Source organism: Leuresthes tenuis, unplaced genomic scaffold (genome assembly GCF_036924035.1).
Source record: "Leuresthes tenuis unplaced genomic scaffold, fLeuTen1.0.hap1 SCAF_17, whole genome shotgun sequence".
NCBI classification, from domain to species: Eukaryota; Metazoa; Chordata; class Actinopteri; order Atheriniformes; family Atherinopsidae; genus Leuresthes; species Leuresthes tenuis.
In genome coordinates this window covers 15,808,665-15,834,299 of record NW_027325371.1, presented here as the reverse complement: position 1 = coordinate 15,834,299, position 25,635 = coordinate 15,808,665, and the positions used below count along the sequence as shown (strand labels likewise).

The window sequence follows — 25,635 nt, the reverse complement described above, 5'->3', positions numbered from 1 at the left end:
AGTGAAATATCCTAAAACTAGCAAAAAATAAATAAAATTGGAAAATAAATAATACTGTGCTTGCATGATAAAAACCAAGACATAATGCTCAACCAGGAACATGATAACCAGACTAATTAGACTCAAAACCAGCGAAGAGCAATGTTGTAAAATGATAAGGGTCTGATAAAGCAGCCCTAATGTGAAGAAGGAAGATGTTCCACAGATTAGGGTGAAAAGGCTGAAAAGGCTTAAATCCTGAATCTTGTAATGTCCAAGAGTTACTGAGGTCTGTAGACCTCAGTGCTCTGGCTGGAGTGTGAGGTTGGAAGAAGTTCAGACATGGAGGGTGGCACCATACCACCTTAAAAAAAGACTCTAAAGACAAGTCTAAAGTGGATTCCTGACATGGACTGGAGGCCAGTGCAGGGACTTGCATTTTATATAGCCTGCAGACGGTGGAGTGATGATTAATCCAAACCAACATACAACAAATTACAAAAGTCTAACTGAGAGGTAAAAAAAGTCAAGCAGAGGGAGGTAGACCTTCACCTTACTGAGGAAGACTTGTCAGTGAAGTGACTCAAGTAGTTTCTGCACCATCTGCAGAGCACCAAGTACCACTGAATGGTTTGATGAGAATGAAAATGACTTCAATCACATTTTATGGGCTTTACAGCCACCAAATCCTAAGACATCTTTTAAGGGAATGTCGATTCCTCTGTCCACTTAAGTGTCACAGGCTTTTAAAATCGATGTGCAGGAGCAGTAAAGTGGTTTCAGTGTATATTGCATGCTCAGCTTTCCTCTGTTTGCAACCACATCCAACAGATGTCAGCACAACCTCCTCTAGTGGTCCCACGAAAACCTCAAGGTGTCCGAGTGCTGATCCCTCCTGGAGAGCAGCTTCAACCAGGTCTGCTGTCCACTTATGAAAAGTATGGCAAAGGTAAAGTATCTATTGGCATCAGCATCTATTACCGGTACAAAGAGTTTTCTCTTAATCTTTCGCATGGATAAAAGTTCCTGCTTGCAGAAGGTTTAGCGTTTGTGTGAATGCAGCTGTCTTTGCATTAATGGGTATTTTCTTTATGTCTTCAGAGAATGGTGCCAGTACGGAGTTGAATGGGCTTTCTCTACAGAATGCAGAGAGAGAAGTGGTGAGTACTCGATACTAACGTAGATATTCTTTGCGTGTGCATGTGTGTGTGGTCAAAAACGAGACATTCAACTCAAAGGTGGTTTCAATTTGCACAAAGAAAAAAAAAAGTAAAGTCTCATGAGGTTTACAGTAGTTAGTGAACCACACACAGTGTGACTCAACTGACTATTCTGTTTTTGATAATATTACATCGAACCATTGACTCCTGGTAGCCATAAAATGACCATGTCAACTAACATATCAAATCAGGAGTTAAAGACAGTCATTGTCTATGTAAAGAGGTGTGGGGGGTATTATATTTACTTAAAAGAGCAAAAAAACAACAACTTTAAAACCTTTTAAAAAGGGCCTCTCACAGATAAGAGGGAAAATACATCCATTTTTGCACTTGAATACCTCTCAAATAAGGGGAGCCCTGCATAAACCACCACCAGTCGATGGTTATAATGTTCAGTTCCTCAAAACATGGATATTATTCAATCACCATATAAATATTTGAGGCTGCAGTGTCTTGTGAAGTTACTGCATTGGATTTCATTTGACATGATGTCCATGTCACTGGGCGCTATGAACACAATCATAACATAAAACTTTGATCCAAATATTGAATAACTAATGCATTACAAAAAAATGAGATTATCGAGTGGCGACCGTGTCACGTGCTGCACAGCATTTTATTAGCGTTCGTGCTGGCATTCGTTCTGTGTACGATAATATTTCAACTGCCACGTGTAAAACAACTCCCATTAATTGCTGATGTAAATGGCTGAAAAGTCCAATTGTGTGTGAAATGTTTCTCAGGAGATCTTAAACCACTGCTTTGACGAGGTGGAGAGATTCATGACATGCTTGCAGCAGATGGCTGAGGCCCAGAGTGTTGTAAACCAAAGGAAGAAGAGAAGCAGGAAAAGCAAGAAGCAAAACCAAGATGGTGAGAGTCGGTTATCCATCGCATCGGCCAACTATACAGCCAGGTTGACTGAAATGCTCCGATTTAGTTAAATAAACTGCAAATGAGATCAAGCAGCCTTGTCACACATTCAGATAAAGATCCACATGAGTGAGTATTTTAACCCTGATGACATATTTCACACTTGAGTAACTGTGGACCAGCCGATGAACAAGGACAGACTTAAAATGTTAGACTGCAGATAAGTGCTGGTTTCTACGCTGCAGAAGAGTAAAGGGAGGCAAAATTTCAATACTGTCAGGATATTTTACACACTGAAAACAGCTCAGTGGGCAGATTGCCAAAAAAAAAAAACCCTTAGGTAATTTACAAATTTTTTTTCACTTCACATAGGTGTTGTGATGCCCCTCCCACATTCTCAGAGCTCACCTGGGCCCTCCCGCCTTAAAAGCTCTCAGTCTCACTCGATTTCCACCTTAAACTGTTCAACAACCCACATTGCGGGTATTCACTCTCCGTTATTGTTTAATGTTAGATTTAGATCAATTTGATTGAAGAAAATCTCGTGTGAACTGTTTGCTGATGTCTTTGGGCCAGTTTGTAAGAGTGCCAAGTCCAGGAAGATAAAGAATCACATCATTCCTTTGTGTTGAAAGTGCATCTGGCATTCAGAGCAATCCAGAGCCACGAACATGGCAGAAAAAACTACATCATCTTTCATATTCAAAACTACAGCAAACGCTACTGTTTGTAAATACCAAACTCGATTTTTGTTTTATTTGATGATGAATTAGAATTCTCAGCTGTTGTAGCTGTGATTGTGCTTATCCGCCCGCAGAGGATTTGTTGGCCATGAAAGCAAAGCCTCCATCAGAAGAGGAATTTGTGGACCTCTTCCAGAAAATCAAGTACTCCCTGTGTCTGCTGGTGAGATCAAACTAGACATAATTAACCACAGAATAACTCTGGGCAGTCGAACAAAACTCTAAATGAATATTTGCCGTTTTTTCAGGACCGTCTCAAGTCATCCATCTCACAGCCAGACGCACCAGAGCTGCTGCATCACGTCTTCGTGCCTCTCAGACTGGTGGGACTTTTGAATGCTTTATTTAGTGGTTTTTCTGTTTCTATTTCTGTGACCTTCACTGCAGTAGCATTCTTCTCTTATCATAGCTGGTGAAAACCACTGGAGGGCCAGCATTAGGTGCATCGGTGGTTAGTCCAATTATGACCAGTGGTGCCGTTTCACTGCTCCAGGAGCACTTGACCGAGGAGGAAAAGGAGCTGTGGACTTCATTAGGAACCAACTGGACTTCCCCCCGGTGTGTGTGTGTGTTCATGAGTTTTAAATCTCCACTTTTACTTAGAGACTCACACTGTTCTAACAAGACACTAATTCCCTCTTTCTCAGGTCGGACCTTAGTGTGTCTGAGCCTCCATATTCACCCGTGTTCCTGGATGGTTGGCAGCCTCAGGCCTATGACTCAGCTGGCCAGCTTTTTGAAGATCCCATCCAACTGCAGCACAAACAGGATGCTGTCAGGCAAAGTGTGCGGAAACAAAGTCTACAGGAACAAGCTCGACCTACAGAAGAGGGCCAAGGGGAAGGCACTGAGGAAGTGTAAGCCTCTAGACACTGAATTAAGTATCTTACTTTACAAAGCAGAGCTGTAATGACATCCAAATTCCCAGTGACTTTATTATGTCATTAATATATAGTAAGAAAACACAAATGAGTTTCTCTAATCAGGAATAAGAATGCTGAAATCTGACCTCACCTAGGTAAATCTGTTCATCTTCGTGGCATAACTTTGACAAGTTATTCATATTTCAGAGATGAAAATGGACTTCCACCAGAGGGCGAGAGACTCTACTGCTGCAGTTATGACTTTGTGGCCAGAAACAGCAGTGAACTGTCTGTGCTTCAGGGAGAAACACTAGAGGTACCATATACACCCAGAACTGGTATCACACGTTTTGGATCCACCTGCAAAAGTAGAACTTGACAGATTTGACTCGCATTTCCTTAGGTAATTGAATCATCAAAGCGCTGGTGGAAGTGTCGGAATCGTTTTGAACAGATAGGATTTGTTCCCCATAATATTCTGGAGCCCCTGTCTGCTCTGAACAACACACAGAGAGACAATCGAGTGGTTCGAACGGAGTCAAAGGTACAAGTGACATAACTCCACATCTATGCAAACTTTTGTGACTTGATTTGACTTCTTGTCACATACCATCGCTTTGCTTTTTCCACAACAGAAAACAGCTCTTTTCCCTCAGACAAAGCGCTTCTCATATGCTCCATCAAGCCCAGACGGGACCAGTCCTACAGCTACAAGCCCAACAATGCGAGCGCAGAGCATGTTTCTACCACCTACATTTATGTCAGGAGAAGATGGTGATCGAGGTATCTTCAGTTGTTTTTGTGGGTCTTTCTAATGATAGATTATAGTCTTCAGGAAATGAAATACAGCTTACTGACTGATTGATTGATGAAGAATAAATAACAAACAGCCCATATCTGTCCATGCAAAACAGCTTTTGAGACAGCTTTCCAGTTATATTTGAGCTCTTTAAAAATAAGATTTTACATATAAAAGAGCTCTGCTGTAATTTCCAATTCCTTTCTTCAATTTTGGATTTGAATACACTTCAATGGATTTTAAATGCATTTCAAGCCCATCTTTATTTTGTCACTTAAATCCTAATTGTGTCACCGTCCAGTTATTTCTGGAACTATCACATATGATAGAATGAGGACATAGATGGTCCTGGCCTGTCTTCAGTAGACACAGCTTAAGTATTATGTTTTTGCAGTGGTTAGGACGTCATTTCATGCAACACAAGAAAAACATTAGTATGTATGAAGCAAGTGGAGCAGATGGTAGGTGCCATCAGATTGTTGAATGGGTCATGAACAGTTCTCTGACAATAAGCTTACCTCTGACTTTCTATAAGTATCTATCCTGTTTAAATATAAAGCGATGGGCTAGAGGAATGGGATGCTTTAACTTACCGTGTGTACGATGCAGTGCTTGTCTACATGTGTATGCACATTTTTGTGTTTGTATAGTCTTGATAATGAATGACGAGCTTCTACAGCGATTAGCTCAGAAAAGGGACTCAGTTCATCGGCCAGTGGTTCCTCGCCCATCTGAGACCTCTGCCCCCCTGAACTATCAGTCGTCACACGCTGAGGTGGAGACATGGCTCACCGAAAAGGCCTTCAGTCCCGAGTGAGTGTCGGAGAGAACTTCAAAAAGATGATGTCTTAAAGTTAAAGGAATTTTACGTCCAAGATAGTCAACAATGGTTGCGTGCTAACATTGGTTGAATCATATTTCACCTTGTTTTTTGGAGGAGCACCGTCTGGCTTTAGCTATAAGAAGATGCTTTGTTGCTCATTATTATGCTTAAAGAGCCGTTTGAACTGTATTGATTTCTGAGTCATACTTAAACGTAAACTGTTAAAAGGACATTACAAAACAGAGAATCCTGAATAAGCTTTAGATTACTTCAGTCTCGACAACTGAACTCTTCCTCTTGACAAAGAAAGCTGGATTGTTTTTGACCTTCTAAATAAGAAATGTCTTTGACAGCGAGTAAACCACAAACATCGCTTACTCCCCTTCTGTTAGGACAATCCAGAGCCTGAGAATTTTATCTGGGGCACAGTTGTTCTCCCTAAATGAGGAGGAGCTCTGCAAGGTGTCACCAGAAGAAGGAGCAAGGGTTTACCAACAGATACTGCTTCAGAAGGCGCTTCTCGAGGTTTGTCCAGTGTTATATTGGATGTGTTTTCATGTGTTTTCATGTGTTTGTTCAGTAAATGCTTGGGTCCATGTGTCCTCAGCCATCTGTTTGCTCGGCCTTGACTTATGCACAGACTTGCGTCATCCCAGCACATTATTCCTGCTCTGCATTGGCATTACAGTGTACAGGCTTTCTTTAAAGAAAAGCTTCCATGATATTGTTTCATTTAATCTAATGAGCTCTTGTTTTCTCCTCAGGATGTGCGCAAAGCTTCAGAACTCGAGGCGGCGATGGAGAGACAGTAGCTGAAAATGACCCAATATGAGAAATGCACGTGTGACACAGATAACAATATCCACAAATACAAACGTGAAATCAAAGCTTTGCTGAGAGGAAGGTTATATTAATCTTTTAATCATACACGCTGTTAAATTGCAGATGTACATGACATTTTTTACTTTAACAGACGAACTTTACAACTGTCATCCTTCCACTCATTCTATTTTCCATTTGAACATGTTGAAATATATAATTAAGGCAACATTTGAAACGTTATAATAAAAACAAATGCAACGTAATCAAGCTAAAATTATTACCTTTTTCAAAAACATGAAAATATGACATGTAAATCTTTGGTGTTGACTCTTCCTATTGGCTAGTGAAATTAGCTTTGTTAATCAGTGTGTGCAATACAGTATATTTGCTCTTATCAAATGTCCTCTTTTCTTTACTCTGACACAGATGGTCAAACCAACCATTCTAAAAAAAAAAAAAAAAAAAAAGAGGAAATGTAAACTCTCATTCCATCCCAAAATACTGAGTACAACATCAAGTTTCAAGTCATCCTCGTCGACTTGGCAAAAGACTAAAACGTGTCTGATTTAAACCGATTATCAGATAGTAACACTGCACTCATTCAGTGGTTGTTGGCTGAGGTAAGTCAATGTCACACATAGGGGTACAATGAGCATCATATTATGTCAGCATCATTTTGTAAATGTGTTAACCAGAGGTCAAATGCTTCTGCGTAGACAATTTCCATTTTAGACCCGATTTCTAAGTTTTGTGCTCGCCTTGAAACTATCCTCGTTTTTTTCCTATCTTCAGAGGTAGGATGATTTAGGTTTTCCATCAGTTTGTTTTATGAAAAATGACATTAAGTGTGTTTTCAGACATAGTTCAAGTACATTGTTAGCAGGGTGTGCGAGTGTTTGTGTGATGCCAATTTCAATTGACTGCTGTTTTTTATTTTTAAGTCCTCCCACCTGCATGCTGTCATTAAGTCGTGTCTTATTTTGCGGTGCTCCGGATGCCAAAAAATGTTTTAAACACAGCAGAATAGGAAGACAAAGCAGCAGAGGGCTGTGTCTCCTCAAAGACTAAGATATGTCTGAGATATATTTCTCTCTTATATGTCCACATGTTTTTTTCTTCTCATGAATATTCTGCATATATTCTGCCTTTAAAGTAACTGAACTTTTAACCATTAATCAGAAAGACGAACGCAGTAACAGATCAATAACAGATATGTGTAATTTAGGCGTTTCCTAAATAAAATCTTCTTCTGACTTTGAGTGCACTTACTGAGGTAAATTATCTAGATAGGACATAGATTATGGCTCATCTTTTCCAATCACAGTGGTCACAGTGTCAGAGGGGACAGACCTTTGAGCAGCAGGACAGACAGTGCCTTAGACTGTCACCTTCTTCACACGTCACTGGTTTTGGTCTGGTCACTGGTTTTGGTCTGGTCACAGTCCCAGTACAGGAGATCTTTTTCTTTAAACCACAGCTGAATCTCTTTTTGAGCCCCCTCCACTGAATCACTGGCATGGACCACATTCCTTTAAATGATCAATGACCATGATTACTTTATAGGTCACAAGCAGTAGTGTTTTTTTTTTTTTTTTTTTTTTGTTTTTTTTTTTATAAAGGGTTTTGTTTAATCACGGACCTCGCTAAAGACATGATGAAATCAGCTGATATCAGGTTACCTGCTAACGTGAATGCTGAAATCTCCTCTGACGGTGCCTGACTGGGCCTCAGCTGGATTTGTGTGTCCCACCATTGTTCGTGACGTCTGGATCACGTTGTGTCCTTCCCATACCTTAAGGGACATAAAGCAACACACATGCATGTAAAGATCAGTCAACCTAATGGACCGTAACAAGAAATAAAGGAACAGAAAGAAGATATAAACCAGAAGTAACCCTCACCATGACAACCACAGGCCCTGAGGTCATGTAACGCAGCAGACTGTGATAGAAAGGCTTCATCTTCAGTTCACAATAGTGCTCAGACAGGAGATCTTCAGATGCCTTCACAATAAATGCAGCTTTAGTTCACAGAAAACGTACTCGCATCACACTGCCAGGCATTCATTTCCTCTTTATTTACCTGCAACATCTTCAGGCCAACCAACTTGAAGCCTCGCTGCTCAAACCGCTGAATTATCTGTCCAACAAGACGACGCTGAACTCCATCTGGCTTCACAGCTACAAGAGTCCGCTCCCTCAAGTCTTGGGAACCTGCTGCGACAAGAAAGAACAGTGAAGACGTTAACGTTTATCATCTTCAACCTCTAACACAAACATGCTGCTAATATTAGTCTCCTAAAGACAAGAAGGCAAATAACGATCCAAACTCACCCCCACGAAGCTGAGGAACAGATCTCTAGTGAAATCAAAGAAGCACATATGCGTGATGTTTACTTTATTTCAGAGGAAATTACACTGACTGGAATTTACTGCCTGGCCTCCTTTGTCGTGTTTTCCCTTTCACAGTGAGCCAAATGCTTTCAGTGGGTGACAGGTCTGAAGTGAAGGCAAGCAAGTTTAAAACTCGGACTCTTTTGGAGCAATGCTGTTAAAATGCACCCCAATGCAATCGTTAAAACAAGCAGGGTCTTCAGTGAAGGAATGCGTCTGTGCTGCAGCAGAAGCTTCTCCAGAACCCGTTTATAATGATCAACATTAATGGTGCTCTCACATATGTGCAGTTTTGCACCCCATAAACCTTTCAGAAACTGGATTCCAAGTTGTGTGCTTAGAACTAAAGCTAAACGTTCCCCTTTACCATTTAGACTGGACAACATAGTGCTCATAATGTCCAATAAAACTGGTTTCCACTTCAGCACCAAACACTTTAAATGAGCTTAAGCTAGCACTAACATTCACTATCAGTTTTTTTGGCCTCGTTTCATGCATGCAGACATTTAGCTGGGCTCTCTTAATCTTTCAATCACATCATGTACTGTGAATGGTGACATAGCCAGTTTATTTGTCAGTCTGCATTGAGAAACATCCTGACTTAGTAGTTGACCCTGTGGTCCACACAACTTCAAGATTTCACATATTGCCTCTGTGTCATTTTCAATGAAAGGCTGCGTTTAAACATGTTTGCAAATCATTGCAGCGATCCTTATTCACATTTAACGCAGATTCCAACTTTTTTTGGAATCATGGCTCCAGTCGGTAGTCGCGCCGCGTACAGAACAGAAGCGTGATGTCGCATGAATGACTGCATGCGATCAATTAAGTTCACAAGTGAGCTGCCATGAGAACAAGTCCGTCTGCAGGCTGCTCGTGAGCAGTTTGCAGGATGGTTAGAAGTTTGACAAGGAGACAAAAACTCGGGTATAACTTGCTCTGCCTGCGTTATCGCGCAGAAAATTAGGCGCAGGTTTTGGCTAAAGCCCGCTCTCCTCTGGGTAGTCTCTGCTGCATGGCGCTCACCCACATCATCTGGAACCGATTTAGCTGCTAGCCTAACTTTAGTTTGGGGGGGCCCCTCGCTTCCGACGAGCGTATTTGCTCCTAAATAGCTCCGTTAAGTTTGGAACAAGCCAACTTGACTCGGTGCGGTTTCCAATCTTGAGCATTTTAAAAACTAAACGCTTTAAAAAAAACAAAACATTTTCTTTGTCACCTTTACAAATTGACTAGGTGTCTTCTGCGTTTAAAAAGAAAATCGGATCCCCTCTGGCGTTCTCCAGTGAACGACGTGGCTGAAAGAAATTCAGGATAAAGCAAAGCTGGTCGTTGACCCCAGCTTCCACTTGATATTAAACCCAGTCACTTACTTGATTTGCTCCTGTTCCAAGCAGCTCTGTGTCCATACCGCAACGCAAGGGGGAACCCTGACAGCAGACTCTTCGTGGTTTCTTGATTCCCCGGGTAAAAGTGTTGGAGAATGGTGTGAAAAAGTCTCCGCTGCAACATGATCGTGTTTTGTCAGCCCCTGGAGTGGAGTCAACCCTCCTCAATACAAACTCACGAGTCGTCCCCCCTGTCCGTCTCCCCGCTCTGTCACTCAAATTCGAACATTTAACTCCAGTCATGCCAAACCTGTCAACTCTTTCCTGTGACTTTTAGCCACGGTGGAGATTTTTTTCCTTTTGTTGTCTTTTTCACGCCCGGTTGATTCCAAAAAGAGACGTTTAACTGACCCTTTCCCCGGCATCTCTTCTGAGTCATTCGCCAGTCTTTATTTCAGCCTATCTCCTCTGTCAGGAGCCACTATCGATCAGTGGTCCAGTGACTGTGAATTAATCATCGATCTTCCACTTTAGCTGTCTTCTTATGAAGTTTTGCAAAAAAAAAAAAAAAAAAAAAGAGGGTCCAAATACAACTAATAAACTGTTCTACAATAAATTCTAATAAAAAATACCGTTCTAATAAATTCCTACAGTACTGCTCAGTTGTTTTACAAAGCATACTCATGCCTTTTAACGCAATATAAACGGTTAAGAAGCGGATATGAGTCATTGAGCAAGATTGGTCACCCTTAGAAGACATTATGCATCATTTTCAAAAGGCTGGATAACAATTCCCTGGAGTTATGAAGGATTTTGAGGGGACATGATATTCTCTGTAGTGACATTTCCGTTTTAAAGACATGACATAAATCCCGGATTAACTCTGATCAAACTGAGGAAGTGCGGCAATTAGTTCTGTCCGACTTTGCTGGAATTCTAAATATTATGAGACATTAATATTAAAGCTGCCTGCCAGTTGAATGTGATGCAACGTTTTGCATTCAACACCTGTTCACCTCATCACTGTAATCACTTGTAAATACTTCCTGTCAAGCTGTGCTCACATATTATTACCAAATCCTGCCTTAAAACGTGCTTTTATGTGTAAAGAGCTTTTTCATCTCTGCTCTGCCTGATCAGCTGACTCGGTAACAATCCAACCTTTTGATATCGAGTTGTAAACAATGAAGAAATGTAAGTATATCTGCAGTTGTAGCAGATGTCGGCGTGTTTAGAAAAAAAAAAGGGTTAAAAACATATTATTGACAATGGAGAATAAAGGTGTAGACCCCTCAGTAAAAGCACTAAAAACCACAGCTGGACCGGTGGAGGTAAGTATTAATCAATACGTAAGTTTTCCTAAAAAAAAGCACTTTATTAATCAAGCAGGTTTTTCCTCTTTTTCAGAATGGAATGATATGAAAGATCTTAAGTTGAGAGTCTGTCTCCTTTGGAGATGAAAAAGGCAAAATGATAAAAGCAGACATTTAAAAAACTCAAAATGAGTTGAAAGTGCTCAGTCCCAGCTTTGTAGCAACGGCGTGGGAGAGAAGGCCTGGCTCAGGCTGCTCTGGGTCTGGGCAGATACCAACTGCAGACCAGCTATACATTTCTCACCAAATCATCATTGGTGATACATAAGGAGGGCACTGCTTAAAAAAAAAAAAAAAAAAATCATTTAAAAAAAAAATACCGTGCCAACCTCTTACAGTAGAAATCAAAGAAAATCATCAGCAGCATCCTCAACCTCCAATTACTCAACCAAACAAAGTTCTGCTCCTTCCTGTTACTTTGAATGAGTGGAGCAAAGCTGAACTCCAGGAGTGTTGGGCAAAGTGGTCAGCACAGGCAGTCCTTGAAGATCATAGTTGATGTGTGAAGTGGTTCAAGCAGTCGTTGCACTATAGCTTGATGGTGCCAGTGGGCAAGCTACTATTACACAGTCTGTAGTAGCGAAGGTCGTTCACCAGCCGCTGCACGCTCTGCGTGAACGAAGGCAAGTCCTAGAGAGAGAAACAAAAAGGAAGAGTTGTATCGATAAATAAGAACCGAGGCAAACGAATATGTGTTACTGTACAGCTGGGTGATACTCGACAGTCAGTGAGTCAATGTTAAAGCTGGACAGACTAGAAATTTTGACCATCTTTGACTTTCTCCATCTGTCTCTTTGACTAAAGTGAACATAGATGAAGCTACACCGGGATTAATGTGGGGGGAATCCAAACTCTTATCAGTTCCAAAACTGATGGAGAAATAGTTTGTCATCAACAACCAGAAGAAACAAAACTAAGAAAACTAAAATAGAGTCTCAGGAAGATGTCCAATATGAACATGAACTGTCCTGAGAAGAGTTGTCATCAGCTTCAGTTCTAACAGCTCTTTCCTGCCACCACTTGGATGCAGTGGGGGTTGAATTCCACTCAAAGTCACTGCTGTTGGCAGGAAAAACGAGCTCCGGCTATTTCTCTTTGTCCAAAGTCCAAACCGGCCAGTTTATAACGGTTTCAAAGCTTGCATCTTAGGTTTCACCATCACTTCACTCAGCTCTTACCTGTTCAAGCTTGAAGTTGCGTGCGAGAACAGCCCGCTGGCTGGTGTCCACACCATGACAGCCATTCAGGAACTCTGGCATGAAAACGGAGTAGAAGGCATCGAAGTCGACAGAGGCCATGTTGTAAATAGCCAAGGTGATTTCCTCCTGAAGTAGGTCGTGACTTTTGTGCAGAAGGACCTGCAGCAGCACGTTGATGAAGTGGAAGAGCATCGAGGTCCGGAAGAGCTTCTGAAGCAGAATAACGGAGTTGGCATTTGAATTACAAAGTCTCATTATAGCTCACAATGTTTGGGTGACATATTCACCCTTTAAAAAGACGGTTAATAAACAACTTTTATAATTAAAGATACCGATCGAAAAGCTGAACTCACTCTGTGATACAACTTGTGCTTGCTGTTGAGGGACTCTAAATAGGAGAGATTCTGCTTGAAGATGTGGATGTCCGGCTGCAGGAATGACTGTCCAAAAGCCTGAAAAAGAAATTTCATCACAAGTCCTGAAATCAATCAGACCTCGCTTTAACAATGACTGAGTTCTTATTAGCACATGTTAGAACACGAGAGGACTTCTGATTTGGAGAACAGATCAAATGGATGTCAGGATCTCCCTGTCTGACACCTAAATCTTTCGGACTTTTATAATGACGACAACTGGAGGCCCAAGCAAACACCCACCTGCATGGCAGCCGTGAACTGGGCCTCGTTTTCCATGGTCTCTTCCGCAGCTCCTCTTTGGACAGTTGTTAAGACTGAAGTTTTAAAGAAGTACCTCCAGTTCTGGTGAAGTATTTGGTATAGCAACTCAAACATCTCTGCCTTGACATCTGGAGCAGGCCGCTATGACAAACAAAAGCATGCATTCCCTTTATATATTTGATTAATTGCAAAGACACAAAGATAGGCGTCAGGATTTCCAGCATTATTAGGATCAGAAAGATGTTCATTTCAAAATGATAGAATTCTACATCAAAGTGAGTTTATAGTTTAAACAAACACATTTTTTCCAATATTTCAAAAGGGAGAATTGGAATTGCAGGCTAACATTTTATGCTTCTAGGCAACTCAAACTGAAGAGCAACTGACCTCTGCTACAACTGGGTAGACCTGCTCCATGCACAGAGACAGGATGCTGGGCAGGAACGGCTTGAAAGCTTGACCAGGTTCTTGCACCACCACCTGCAGGATTTTCAGGAACTTCTGGACCACTCTGCACCCGGCACTTCCCTCGTGCAAAATACTGGCTGCCAGCTGTTCCCTGCAGCCCATAAAAGTGACATTAGATGATCTAACTCACCTTATCAGGACAAGATGCAACATTACTGTGACAGTTGGAAAACACGATGGCGTTGCGTTTTCATTTTCTTTCACCTGGTGAACATGCTAAGGAAAGTGTGGATGATCTGTCCCGTGAAGGCAACGCCCATCTGGACTCGTAACGCTTGAAACAGCGTCAGGAAAAAGGCCAACATCTCATCGGTCACATCTGGGAAAGAGAATTGATGATTATAGAAGCTGGACAAAGTCTGTATTGCCTTCAGAAATCTTGTGTATTAATTGTACTGAATCAAAGTAGCTCTGTGAGACTAATGTGATTTCATACCCAAGCTTAAACATTCAATTAAATGGGTGACAAAATGCAAAAGAGTGGATCTCCACAGCAATCACAAGTCCAGCTTAAACTGTAGATAAAGAAACAGACTGCAGATGACAAGCTGACCTGGCTGCTGAATAAACACCGGGAAAAGGTTTAGGGTCACTTGGACAGACTCCTGAAGACTCTGGTAACAGATCTGTCGGGATTTGGTGGATTCGCTCGAGATACTGTCCACAATGTCTCTGAGCACAGGCAGGGTCTGCTGTATGACTGCTTTCACTAGAGTGGGACGAACAGGTGGGGAGGAAACAGTCAGAGGAGGGTTAAGAAAGGCCGCAAAAACAGGTGCAAGGAAGAAAAGAAAAAGAAAAGACACACTGACCATTATCCATAACAGGTTGGCGTGGAGTGATGTTTATCGTCCCTCTTAGAATGCGATATTGTCGAGTGAGAGCTGCCAGTAGGGTGGCGTGGCTGCTGGAGCGCGTTTGCCACTGCTGCTCGCTCTCTGGTGAATTTGGCCACGGGAGCAGCAGCATGTTGGATAACGCCCGACACACCAGCATGTGAGCCTGTATGAAATGCAAACACAAAGCATTATTTCAGCCACCGAGAACGCCGAATAAAAACTAACACATCCGCTTAACTGCAAACATCGTGCTCTCTAGTAACTTTCTGGAAGATAAATTCAGATAAATTAGCAAAAAAAAAACAAACAAAAAAGACCATTTACCTCTTGGGGAAGTCTGTTGGTCTGATTCTCTGCAGTAATCAGGTTGAAGATGTTCTGAACAGCTGGCAAATTGACCAAGAACACAGGCCTCACCGTAGAAGTAATGGAAACCATCAAATGACATGCTGAGAGCAGCAATTTTTCAGGTACCTGAAGATAAAGATGGAATTTAAGTGTAAAAGAAACCAAATCATTCTGCAGTAAGTTATAACCTTTATAATCTGTGCATAAAAAGACAATATCATTACTACTGCATTACTACAGCTTGAAACAACACACTTTTATGATCACATAACTAACCAATAATAAGCACATAAAGTGGAAAGCTACTGTGAGCATGAGCTGCATGTTTCAAGCACTGGTAAGTTTCAACATCATACTACCATCTTTTTTCAAAAGTACTGCCGCAACATGAAATCAAAACCACTTTTTTTGTTTTCTTTCCCTCCAAGTTAAGCCTCTGCAGAATCATATGCGACACATAATTGCCACGAATTCCTCCAAATAAGAAATCAGAGTGAGGATTAGCAGCACGAGGGCAGCGGTGATAAATCAATCATTATCAGCACCTTTCCACTCAGTGGGTCTACATGATGAGATTAACTCAATTATAGCTATAGTTGGGTTATGCTCCTTATCTGAGCAAGGGTAATTATCCTTGGATATATGGCAGTGAATGAATCGAATCACTGGCATAAAGCATGTCATACCCTGGTACGATAGGTGTCGCTGTACCCATCGCTAATAGAGCCACTTCCTCTTGTAATTTAGCCATTAATCCGATGGCACTCATGTAGCCCCACTGAATGTTTTAATAGATGCATTTCATTGGATGACTCTATAGTTTAATCATACTTAAATGCAAATCTATTCCATGAAAAGTTTACTAAATGAACGGTTCTTAAGTACAAATATGCTGCCACAGTCACTCTCAATTGATCCTCACAATAAAAGCAAGTCAGCAGCAGGGCCGGGCCTCAGTGAAGACGCTTTACTGTTAGAAGCTGTTGGCTTGTTTTCCACACAGTGGTGCTGAGTGTAGTCTGTCACATGTCATCGGGCATAATGCTGCTGGTGTTTAGATGTGTTCTCAGCTTGCATGTGATACTGTCAGCTGAATGTACGGCAATAACCCAAAAAGAAAAACTGGGTAAAAAACGGTTTCCTCTTCCTGATTTACATGCTTGGCTGGCAGCCCTATTCATAATGTTCACAGATGATAAATTAGTACACGGCCAAAGAAACTGATATCACCAACTCAAACTCTCTGAGAACAGCCACGCTGCCGGTTACGCCCGTGTTTGTCCAGACTATCAACACCAGAGATAAAGCTGTGGGAGGAATTTCACGAAAGTAACCAAGTTGTCTTCTTTGCTGGCCAACAAATTTGATTCTGATGAACAAAAAGTTGGAGCAATAATCTACAAAACGTGGAGGCTTTGTGTACATTTTCAGTCGAGCAGAACAGATCAAAGTAGTCGAGTACCAACAATCAAGTGCCCAGAAAAATGTGAAATATGGACGCTAGCCTTTTTCTTTCCCAGTTATTGTGATAACTGTTGACCAGTCAAGTGTTTCTACAGAAAGTGAAGCAAAGATGATGCTGCAAAACATTTTATTCTAGTGGACATTTGTGTGAGCTTCATACAATCTGAAAACAAAAGGTCTTTATAAGTATGGAGGTATAAAGAAATAAAGAGAACATGAGCGTAAAAGGCAAACTACCTTAGTTGTGATGAGTGGGCTACTGGCGTTTACTGCCGAAGTGATGAGGTTGATGAACTGCCTCTGGTTTTGACTGTGGACTTCACTGTAGAACTGTGCGAGCCAGTGAGAATAAGCCTGCAAAGCAGCCAGAGCCTGCGCGTGTCTGCAATGAAGAAACAAAAGAGGCCCATATGTACACAGTTAAAACTCACCTTTAAAGCGTTTTCGTGGAGTTATTCATTTTAACTGGCAGGCATAGCCGACACTGGAACACTTAATCCATGTAGACCAGTCAACATGAGTATGCTTGTGCCAATGTCTCAAAGACACCAGTCTGTCAAGTCAGTTCCAGAGACAAAACAATTCGGCCTCTTGGTGTTACATTAAGTTGTTTTGAATAGGAAGCATCTACACCAACATCATAGAAGCTTGTTGCTCTGAAATGTTTAAAATACAGACTTCCAGTTCTGTCTCCCCCCTCCCTTTTTTTTTTCTTCCCCCAAACACACAGTGTTTGTATTAATTCTTCCCTTTATATACGTGATACTCACACGTCAGTGAGGTCAGGCTTGAGCACAGAAGGCACGGCTGTCTCCAGGTCATAAAGACTCGTTTGAGAGCCATAGCAAGTCACTTCCACCAATCTTGGATAAAAAAAAAGAAACAAATGGTTCATTCTTCTGCACATTCTTTAAATACCGCAAGCTGTTTACAATAAAAATGTATAGCTGAAAATCGAGTAACAAATCGTGTAAACAGAACACACAAACAGACAGTTAATGTCAATTTGAGTGTGCAAAGATTCAACAACGCAAACCACAAAGTGTTCAGTGGTGACACAGATTTAAATGCACACACGCGTTGTTGCTTAGGCACCGACCTCTCCACCACTGCCAGTGCATCTGTGAAACGTGCAGCAAAGACCTCTCCTATGAAATGTTCAGCCAAGCGGCCAACAGCTTGAAGGAGTGAGCTGAGGTCCCTGAGAGAGCAATGAAGTCGACGGCAGTCATTCTCCGCTGTGATATTCAGTCTACGGCCTGGGCAGCGAGGACGAAAGAGAAAAATGACCCATTGTTACAAAGTTCTCAGACTTGGTCTATGGAGTAACCGCCATCGATGTTGTGGCCATGACTTACTTGAGCCAGTGGTGACAATAAACTGCTGCAAACCCAGGTAAACGTCCAAATTTTCTTGAAGGACTGGAAACTTAAGAGATGGAACAGGAATGAGATGAGGTTGCAAAAGCATTGTTGCTCTTTTGAAAATTCTTTAATTGGTCGTCTAGTTAGGGTACGAAGACATCATAAACGGCAAATAAGAGAATATGGCAAACAACTAAAGAACTCAGCAAGTGATTACAAAGAATGCAATGGAACAGGATTTAGACAAGAACCAATTCAAACTAAGGAGAATTAAAGCTCCGCCCTATGAACTAAGTTATAAATTAAAAAGGAGGAAGCAGTCAAAAGATGCACCATTTTACTACACATGGTGCTGCAGACTCGCATGGCTTGAGATAAAGTTTGCTGACAATGTGACATCCAATAAATTAAAAAAAAAAAAAAAACACGTTACTAGGGCACAGGAAACAGACATAAGGGCATGGCCAAAGGTCAATAATGTGTTAGACTGAGATAATCCAAACTATAAATGACTAAAACGTGGAAGGAGTGATTAAGGTGTGGCCACAACGATATGATCTCGTGGCCACGGTTTTCACTATGAAGGTTACAAACCATTGAGAAAAACTCACCCAGTGTCTGAATTCATGCATTTTAAAACAGAATTAAGTGTCTTTACTAATGACGACATAGGATATAACAGTTTACACCAAAATTAGCGGAAAATGAATCCAAATATGCACGTCAGGTCAACCTGTTCTTCAACCTGCAATTCCCGGTTTCACAGAATCTAAATAGCAATGTATAATAACCTATTAAATATCGTCTGGGTGGATAAATTCATCTTAATACGAGTTGTTTGACAATGAATTTGGAGACGTGGTTAAAAACGTGAAGTTCCCTGACGCACAACTTTGACACAACCCTGTTAGCCAAACGATGACAAGCGTTCCAGCGTAATCATCAGCACCTACTTGTTTGGAAGCTACGTCACATACGTAAATATATGATATGGATCAAGACCTCATTCTAGCAGTTATTAAATAAGTAGCTTTCCACAGCTGCAAGCGATTTGCTCAAGCTGGAATAAAAACACAAATCCAATTACTATTAACCACTCAAAGTGAAACGCATCTTACCAGAATAGAGAATGCATGGGATGGCAGCAGCTCCATCACCTTGGCAACCACCTCCAGACTCTGACGTAGGTACTTTTGCCACTCGGTCTGTTGCTATAGTTACCGAGTGAAGAGAACATTCAGATTTTGATGTGAAAGATAAATGCGGCTTTGATTTAAGGTTAACATGTTAAGAATATTTCAAACTTCATTTGAAGACTTGTTGATATGAGACAAATCGTGTGCAGAGTAGAAAGGTGAAAAGAGATTTTATGTAAAGTGCTCTTACATCATCATCCAGAGTCTCATCATCCAGCTCCTCCAACTGGGCCTGATTGTATCTGAACTGTACGCGATTTAGAACTTCCCTTAACAGAAGGACTAAGGCGTCTTTGTACCTGTTGAATCACATCACCAATTTCAAATAAAACCAATGGAAGCAACAAGTAACAAATGTCTTGTGTGGTAGTTCAGCTTTAGTTGGCTGTGATAAGATCACAAAGCAATGAGCCACCTCAATGGGTATTAAAAAACAGGTTTCTGCAGAAACTTACCTATTAAAGACACTTTCTCTTTCCGGAAGTCTGCTATTATTTTTGGTTGTTAGAAAATCCAAAAACACGCTCCAAATGTCCAAACAGGCAAAGTACCCCTCGTGTGTAGGCTGAAAATTCAATGAAAAGCAGGTTTGCATGAGATCTCTGGAAACATCTCTTTATGGATTGCTCAGGTGGAAACGTCTGACTGTCGGAACTAATCTACCTGGTTGAACGTGTACTTGAAAAGCAGACCGAGAAACTCTACGATAGGGAACTGAGGACTTGACTCAATCCTCCTCAAGTGAACGCTGACAAACAGGCGGAGAAAATCGGTGAACTTTTCCAAGTAACTGCAAGATCAGAGAGACATCATTAATACAACAAGGAAAAGAACAAAATAATCCGTCACCACATCCATCTTGCTGATACTTTACAGCCTAAGTTGGTCATTGATATTTCCTAAAACCAAGACCAATTGCTCACATAATCGAACCTTCTTGTATTTCAGACACTCTTCATCTTTTGCACCTTTCATCAACACACAAATTGTGTTTTTGAGTTATTTTAAAAAGCGCTTTCCAAAGTGAAGATCCTAAAGATTTCATTCTCAGTGCATCTGTGTGTCCACAACAAATGGAGGTTTTGGTGTCTCAGCCTTCACTGCTCCAGGAAACAATTAGCTCTGCCCTCCTATCAGTAACGGGACAGGCTGCGGGTCAAAAAAGATCAAATCCGAGTAAGAAAAAGCGAGGACTTTCCTTAGAACAGCCCATTTTGTCCCCATTTCTTCCTGCACCGAACGGTGCCGACAGTATTCAGGCAAAAGCATGGCGTGAATGATTTATCATAAGTCTGGCTTTACTTGGGCTATTGAAACAATTCAAAAACTGGTATTTAGTTTGAAGCAACACAAGCTGGAACGGAGACTCAGCAACGCTGCGTCTTGCTTCTACCTCGTCTTAAATCAGTCGTGTGATTTGGACGCACCGGAGCACCCGTCGACTCAGAAAAGTTCAACAGAAAACAAGGGCTGGGCACATTAATGCGTTAATCTTTGCAATTAAAGAATTTAATATTTGCCCAGCCCTACAGAAGATTTTGTGAGATCAGTCTCAGGAAAGATACAACAAACCAAAGCAGTTTGTTGTCAGGTTAGTTAACAGGGCACAGACTGACAACTAGGAAATGTGTAATAAAACTAAAAATAACCAGTTTGCCAAGTAAATGACACGAACCACGACGCAGTTTCACATGCACGAACACAAGGACCAGTTTATATACCGAAACATACCTCTCATCGAGTTCCTGCAAGCGGCTCTTCACCGTATGAGCATTATTCTCTCGTGTCAGTCTTTGAAGAAGAAAGAACGTCTGCTGGAACATTCGCAGCAGATACTCCTCAAAATCCATTGGCACACAGTTCTTTGACACCAGTTCATTGACACAGGTCATGGCGAGCACACCAAGCCGAGCGCGATCCACCTTATTACCCTCGCCCTGCTGTCCGTTCCGCCCTTCTCCGTTTGATGTGGGGGGCACTGTCCCGGGATTAAGCTGTCCATTAGAGGAGATGAAAGTTCCCGTCTTGCTCTTTGTCCGTAGATCACAGCCAAAACGTGCGAAATGATAAATGGATGCCAGCAGGGTGGGCGTAATACTTGTGGACAGGGGGATCCAGCTGAACAGGTGAGCCAAACATTCCAAAACAAGACAACAGAGCTGATGACTCTCGTTGTCCAGTGCTGCCATGGGCTGACAAAGCAGCTTCGAGTACTGGCTGCCCTGAAATAAACTGCCCAGCAACTCCACTGATCGAGTCAAGAAACACAAAATTGTTGGGTCAACATACAAATAAAACATCCGTTTTCATGGTTTTTACAGTTAAAATCCACCAGTGTTAACAGTCCAAAAAGGTGACAATTCACTCACCACTTTCCCCTGAGGTGGGTGAGGGAGGTGGAGTAGAAGCTATGACGCTGTGCTTGTCCCAGTAGGTCTCCAAGATCCCTGCAAAAATAACAAGAAGCCATTTACTGAAGTTTTTTTCTGAGGGCATTTGAACTTTTAGTCGATCCAAATTCAAATCTCAGAAAGCTGATCGCCGGTCTTTGAGGGAGTTCTCACCCGTCAACAGTCCAAGCACCGTGGGTACCTGCTCCAGCAGCAGTTTACGCAGCTCATCCTTCCTGGCAACACTGAGATCTTCTCGAGGACACGCAAGTTCCTCTGATGTGGTTTTCAACATCACCAATCCCAACTGAGCCAGAGCTGGGGTCTGGATCAACTGTAGTTTAGAGAAGAACAAGCAACAGCTCAGCAGGAGCACAAAATATTCAACTCAAAACAGCTCAAGCCCTTATCACTCGTGCACTGCAACGCTGGAATGTCCCAGAGACGTTCCAGAGGGGTGACTTGTGTGAACGCTCCAGATCTCTTGTGGAGATTTCCCAGGCAGCCACACAGTAAAAATCTCTGGAAGATTGCTTAAGGAGATAAAGTTTGTTCTTTTCTATTGACCTGTACGTTACTGACCAACCGCTAGTGGGGATATGTTCAAATACATGTGGTGTTGGTACAAACATTATTTTCAGCATTTTCAGCCGTCAGAGCACATTTCCTGCAGAATGTCTCATGCTGTGAAATGCATGTGTGAATAGCAACTGCAGAAAAAAAGTCCAGACAGAATTATCCACACACTGCCCTAAAAAAAAAATAAGTTCCAGTGTGTGAGCGTCTTTAGACACAGTTCCATCAGGAAGCTACAAATGCAGATTAAATATGTTTCACAAGTGCAAAAAGTAAAGGGAAAATGATACATCTTTGCATTACCGAACAAGGCCTGTTCAGTGTAACAGAAGCTGTGGTTTCGTAAGCTTTTTACAAAGCAACTTCGGTATTTAGTATTCAACACATCAGTCAGCATGCAGTTCGTGATGATCGAACCTTTCGCTCAACCTCCCAGCAGCAGAAAACACATCAGCAGGACTTACCTGAAGGGTGTTTGTAAAGAAATCGTGGTAGAACATTGGCCAGTCCTGGCGGCCAATATCCACAATGACTTTGCAGAGTTTGTTCCGGATGAAATAGGGCACGGATTTGTGCTGAGCGAGCAGGAGTTTGGGCAGACAGTTCCGAATCTCCATCTTGTCTTGTGAAGCTACACCAATCCACATTTTGTTCACCAGGTTCTAGAAACAAAAAAGAAACGATCAGTTTTCAAATCTGCTCCCGAAGCACTTTCAAACTCAACTAATCGGACGAATGTGCAATTCCTGTGATAAGTTACCAGTTTCTTGAAAGTACGTAGATAGATAAATAATTAACTAAATAACTAACTAAACAAATAAATCAATAAATAAAGAAGGAAATGACCCACTTAATCAATCAAGTGTACATTTAAGTGTTTCTTAAAACAAAAAAAAAGAGAGTTTACATGTGTCAGTGAATTAATACAAGTAAAAAGACACAGGAAACAAACTTTCATGATACTACACATCTTCCTGTTTGCTGTATACAACAAAAAGGTAGAAAACAAGTCTTTACCAAGAACTGTCCGATATTCAGAGCATCGGGACGTTATTAAGGCCTTCTACAGCACTTCGAACTTACATCTCCCACCTACGGGACTTACTTCAAATACTGTGAGGCTGAACATCATCACATACTCATTCCGAGTATTAGAGAGGAAGAACAAGCAGTGGCGCCACGCTCCCGCCTGCTGTGCAAAGTTATTCAGCAGCTCCTCTGCAGAAAAAAGGAAGTCGGCATGATCTCCGTCAGAGGGTCATGACAGTGTTGTACTTCACTTACAGACAAACTGAAAGTGATCTGTTGTAACACAGGAAGTATCTAAAAACACTGTGAAAAAAAAATATGAATACGTAGAACCAAACTAAGATCTTCAAGCCACACCGACTATTTCACACGGACAACCAGATCTACACCACAGCATATTACTCTATACAGTGCACTGTATTTGCGTTCCCAGGCTGTTTCAAAAACAGAAATGTAGCAACTGTTAAAGAACTATCATGCAAAAAAAAGAATATATAGCCAATCGGCATCTATAATGAAAAAAAGAGGCCATCTGAAACCTTGTGGCACGTTGATCCCTTCTCTTCATTTCATGTCAGTAACTCTTCTGTCGCTATTGAATGAAGGCAAAAGACCCCAAAACTAAAGCTTGTGAAATTAAGACCTTATCCTACTCTTATGCATTTCCTATAAGCCTCTTTTTTTTCATTAGAGATGTGGTAGTCTATGGAAGCTGATTAGGGCTTCGCATTTGAAAGTCGGAAATTTAGCCGATTTATCAGACAGCTTGTTGATTTTGTTTGTTTTTTTCCTCGCTATATGTAGCAGCCCAAAAAAAATAGCAGTTCTCGCCTCTCTCTGCTGGAATTTCCATTAATACATATGTAGAAAACAAGCTTCCCTTTCTCTAAGTGGAGACATTAATCATTTGGTGACTCTGCGCTGTCTATGGTGGTCAAGTATCTTGGCAGTAATGAACACAAATAACAGTGAAATTACATTAGGTTGATTAAATCTGAGGAGAGAATTAGGATTTAGATCATGCATCATGATTGCCCACTGATTTTGGCCCACCCCTGGCATGGACCAGGGTGAGTCTCAAATCTAACAGTTCTACTCTCTTCATTGTTTTGATGGAAGCAAAAACCCCGACAATACTGAATGCAGAGTGCAGAAATATACTTCAAAGGACTAAAACTTACCTATTTCCCTTTTTCGCTCATTGGTTGTGCAGGTGTGAAAGAACTCCGTCATCAGGCTCTCTAATGCACGCAGGGATGACTCCTCTGAAGCCTGATTGGAGCATAAAAAGGTCAAAACACAAACAGAATAGATCTAAAAATATTCAAAACACAAACCAACAAACGTTGTATAACAAAAACAGACATCTGCCAATTGGACTGATAATATCTGTCTGTGTTCCCTAACGCAGAGGAAACCTCTTCCTACAGCTTCACTGTGCAACAAAACCAATAAAAACCGAGCATTTAAAATGCCATTTTCGCACAAGCTGGTTTGTTAACAATGAAAATGAAGCGTGCCATCTGCACAATTTAAAGCCTCATTCTAGCCAGAATCACAAGTATCACCAACAGTTTTTTCCCCCCTGTTTTGGCAAAGTCTCGTGATAATACAGATCGGCAAAAGCGGCCTTTCTACTGTGGAAAGGAAGCTGGGCCCTGCAAGAAAAATTAAACTTTAAAGAGCAGTCCCCCCAGCAGGCACGTCTGAATTCCTCAAATAAGCTACAACTTGCCGGGGCCCAGCATTTCTCGAAGCAAATATTCGGTTTTGCAAGATGGGCGTCACGTCGTATGAAATGGTCCAACGACCTGTCAAATCCTGCGAAATACCTGGCCTCGAACTGTTAGATGACACAACAAGTATACAGGTCCATAACACATGAAATCATTGGCGTTTCAACAACTGGTTTACTCTATAAGGTTGAACAATTGAAAAGAAAAAAAATGCACTCTTCACATTATCCTGCATTAGTGGTTAGCATGGGTAAATAGCAGGCGTTCCATTATACTCACCATGTTAAGCTGGCTCAGATGTTTCCTTTAGTTAACTTGGTCGCTTATTAATTACCGTAGTAAGTCAACATTTGTTACCTTGCTAGTCAATTCCGTAGCTAACGTTAGCAAAGGTATTGCTGGCTAGCGTAACCGCAAAGAGTGTTCATCATGGTCTGCTGAACTGCTTAGGTCTGTCCATACAGTTTTGTGTTGTCGATTTTGCTTTAAAATTATGCAATTACTTTTACCTTGTCTGAATAAAACGTGTCTAAAATAACCAGAAAAATATGCTCAACGTTGAACCAGCTATGTCAAACTGATAGGTTAGCTGCATTATCGTCTTACGCCAGTTACATTTACCGTTAAGTTGACCGTATGATCTCCTATTTGTAGCGAATCTAGCCAACGACGACTCCTCCAGCACCAGTTAAGTGTGCAGCATTTAATCAGTGTTCAATGCCAGACATTTCGATTCTAAATTACCCAGTTGCTAACGCTACAGCGGATGGCTAACTCGTTAGCTTTTCTAGAAGGATGAAGGCATAATTTTGGTTAGCTAGATGTCAACCGTTGCCATGCTTCTATGGCTGTTGGTCACGACAACTTGTCTTTGCCGTTTCTAATTTCAAAGCCGATGCATATGCATATCTTGGTTATACAATTTACAAATTTGTAAAAACATTAAACAATACTACATGCGCCTGTTCCTGTTATTTCTCTGCTCAAAGCTCAGGGCGGCTCACATCTATAGCTAGCTGCAGGTTAGAGTCTGCTTCGCAACTTCCTCTTTAGACACAACCAACCCAGTCAGGTTGTGTCAAGTTACTTAGGATAGTAAAGGCACGATTTCCTGTTAAATATTTCGAGCTGTG

General features: G+C 41.5%; 3 protein-coding genes across 4 annotated transcripts; 1 reads left to right on the top strand and 2 right to left on the bottom strand.

The window, feature by feature from the left end:
- Positions 1 to 800: 800 nt before the first annotated feature.
- On the top strand, positions 801 to 6,943 carry eps8l1a (EPS8 signaling adaptor L1a). Its single transcript, XM_072369313.1, has 13 exons — positions 801 to 928; positions 1,081 to 1,139; positions 1,943 to 2,072; positions 2,890 to 2,978; positions 3,064 to 3,138; positions 3,225 to 3,373; positions 3,463 to 3,672; positions 3,886 to 3,994; positions 4,082 to 4,222; positions 4,314 to 4,461; positions 5,128 to 5,290; positions 5,693 to 5,825; positions 6,065 to 6,943. Exons 1-13 carry the CDS (start codon positions 811 to 813, stop codon positions 6,110 to 6,112), a joined length of 1,572 nt encoding a protein of 523 aa, XP_072225414.1. The 5' UTR covers positions 801 to 810; the 3' UTR covers positions 6,113 to 6,943.
- Positions 6,944 to 7,160: 217 nt separating this feature from the next.
- Positions 7,161 to 10,236, bottom strand: nme4 (NME/NM23 nucleoside diphosphate kinase 4). 2 transcript variants are annotated; one of them, XM_072369315.1, is made up of 5 exons: positions 9,889 to 10,236; positions 8,205 to 8,335; positions 8,024 to 8,125; positions 7,802 to 7,914; positions 7,161 to 7,651 (listed from the first exon to the last, which is right to left on the bottom strand). In XM_072369315.1, the coding sequence occupies exons 1-5, from the start codon at positions 10,025 to 10,027 to the stop codon at positions 7,516 to 7,518; spliced, it is 621 nt and encodes a 206-aa protein (XP_072225416.1). In that variant the 5' UTR covers positions 10,028 to 10,236; the 3' UTR covers positions 7,161 to 7,515. The 2 variants fall into 2 exon arrangements, with proteins under 2 accessions (XP_072225416.1, XP_072225415.1); XM_072369314.1 differs by having other exon boundaries at positions 8,205 to 8,338; positions 9,889 to 10,231.
- Positions 10,237 to 11,206: 970 nt separating this feature from the next.
- Positions 11,207 to 25,545, bottom strand: xpo6 (exportin 6). The gene is made up of 24 exons (XM_072369312.1): positions 24,782 to 25,545; positions 23,948 to 24,038; positions 22,843 to 22,955; positions 22,202 to 22,399; positions 21,336 to 21,495; positions 21,141 to 21,218; positions 20,503 to 21,019; positions 19,435 to 19,561; positions 19,227 to 19,336; positions 18,962 to 19,070; positions 18,694 to 18,786; positions 17,570 to 17,639; positions 17,311 to 17,470; positions 16,982 to 17,074; positions 16,449 to 16,593; positions 14,724 to 14,873; positions 14,373 to 14,562; positions 14,114 to 14,269; positions 13,765 to 13,879; positions 13,480 to 13,651; positions 13,072 to 13,233; positions 12,769 to 12,867; positions 12,395 to 12,625; positions 11,207 to 11,846 (listed from the first exon to the last, which is right to left on the bottom strand). The coding sequence occupies exons 1-24, from the start codon at positions 24,782 to 24,784 to the stop codon at positions 11,745 to 11,747; spliced, it is 3,444 nt and encodes a 1,147-aa protein (XP_072225413.1). The 5' UTR covers positions 24,785 to 25,545; the 3' UTR covers positions 11,207 to 11,744.
- Positions 25,546 to 25,635: the final 90 nt, after the last annotated feature.

Coding starts and splice junctions, on each gene's coding strand:
- eps8l1a (XM_072369313.1), top strand. CDS start 811: ATGTCAGCACAACCTCCTCTAGTGGTCCCACGAAAACCTCAAGGTGTC. Junction 2,073..2,889: donor CAAGAAGCAAAACCAAGATG/GTGAGAGTCGGT, acceptor ATCCGCCCGCAG/AGGATTTGTTGGCCATGAAA. Junction 3,374..3,462: donor ACCAACTGGACTTCCCCCCG/GTGTGTGTGTGT, acceptor CCTCTTTCTCAG/GTCGGACCTTAGTGTGTCTG.
- nme4 (XM_072369314.1), bottom strand. CDS start 10,027: ATGTTGCAGCGGAGACTTTTTCACACCATTCTCCAACACTTTTACCCG. Junction 8,126..8,204: donor TTGGCCTGAAGATGTTGCAG/GTAAATAAAGAG, acceptor TTTATTGTGAAG/GCATCTGAAGATCTCCTGTC. Junction 7,915..8,023: donor CAGGGCCTGTGGTTGTCATG/GTGAGGGTTACT, acceptor ATGTCCCTTAAG/GTATGGGAAGGACACAACGT.
- xpo6 (XM_072369312.1), bottom strand. Junction 18,787..18,961: donor ATGAGACTCTGGATGATGAT/GTAAGAGCACTT, acceptor CGGTAACTATAG/CAACAGACCGAGTGGCAAAA. Junction 14,563..14,723: donor CCAACAGACTTCCCCAAGAG/GTAAATGGTCTT, acceptor CATTTCATACAG/GCTCACATGCTGGTGTGTCG.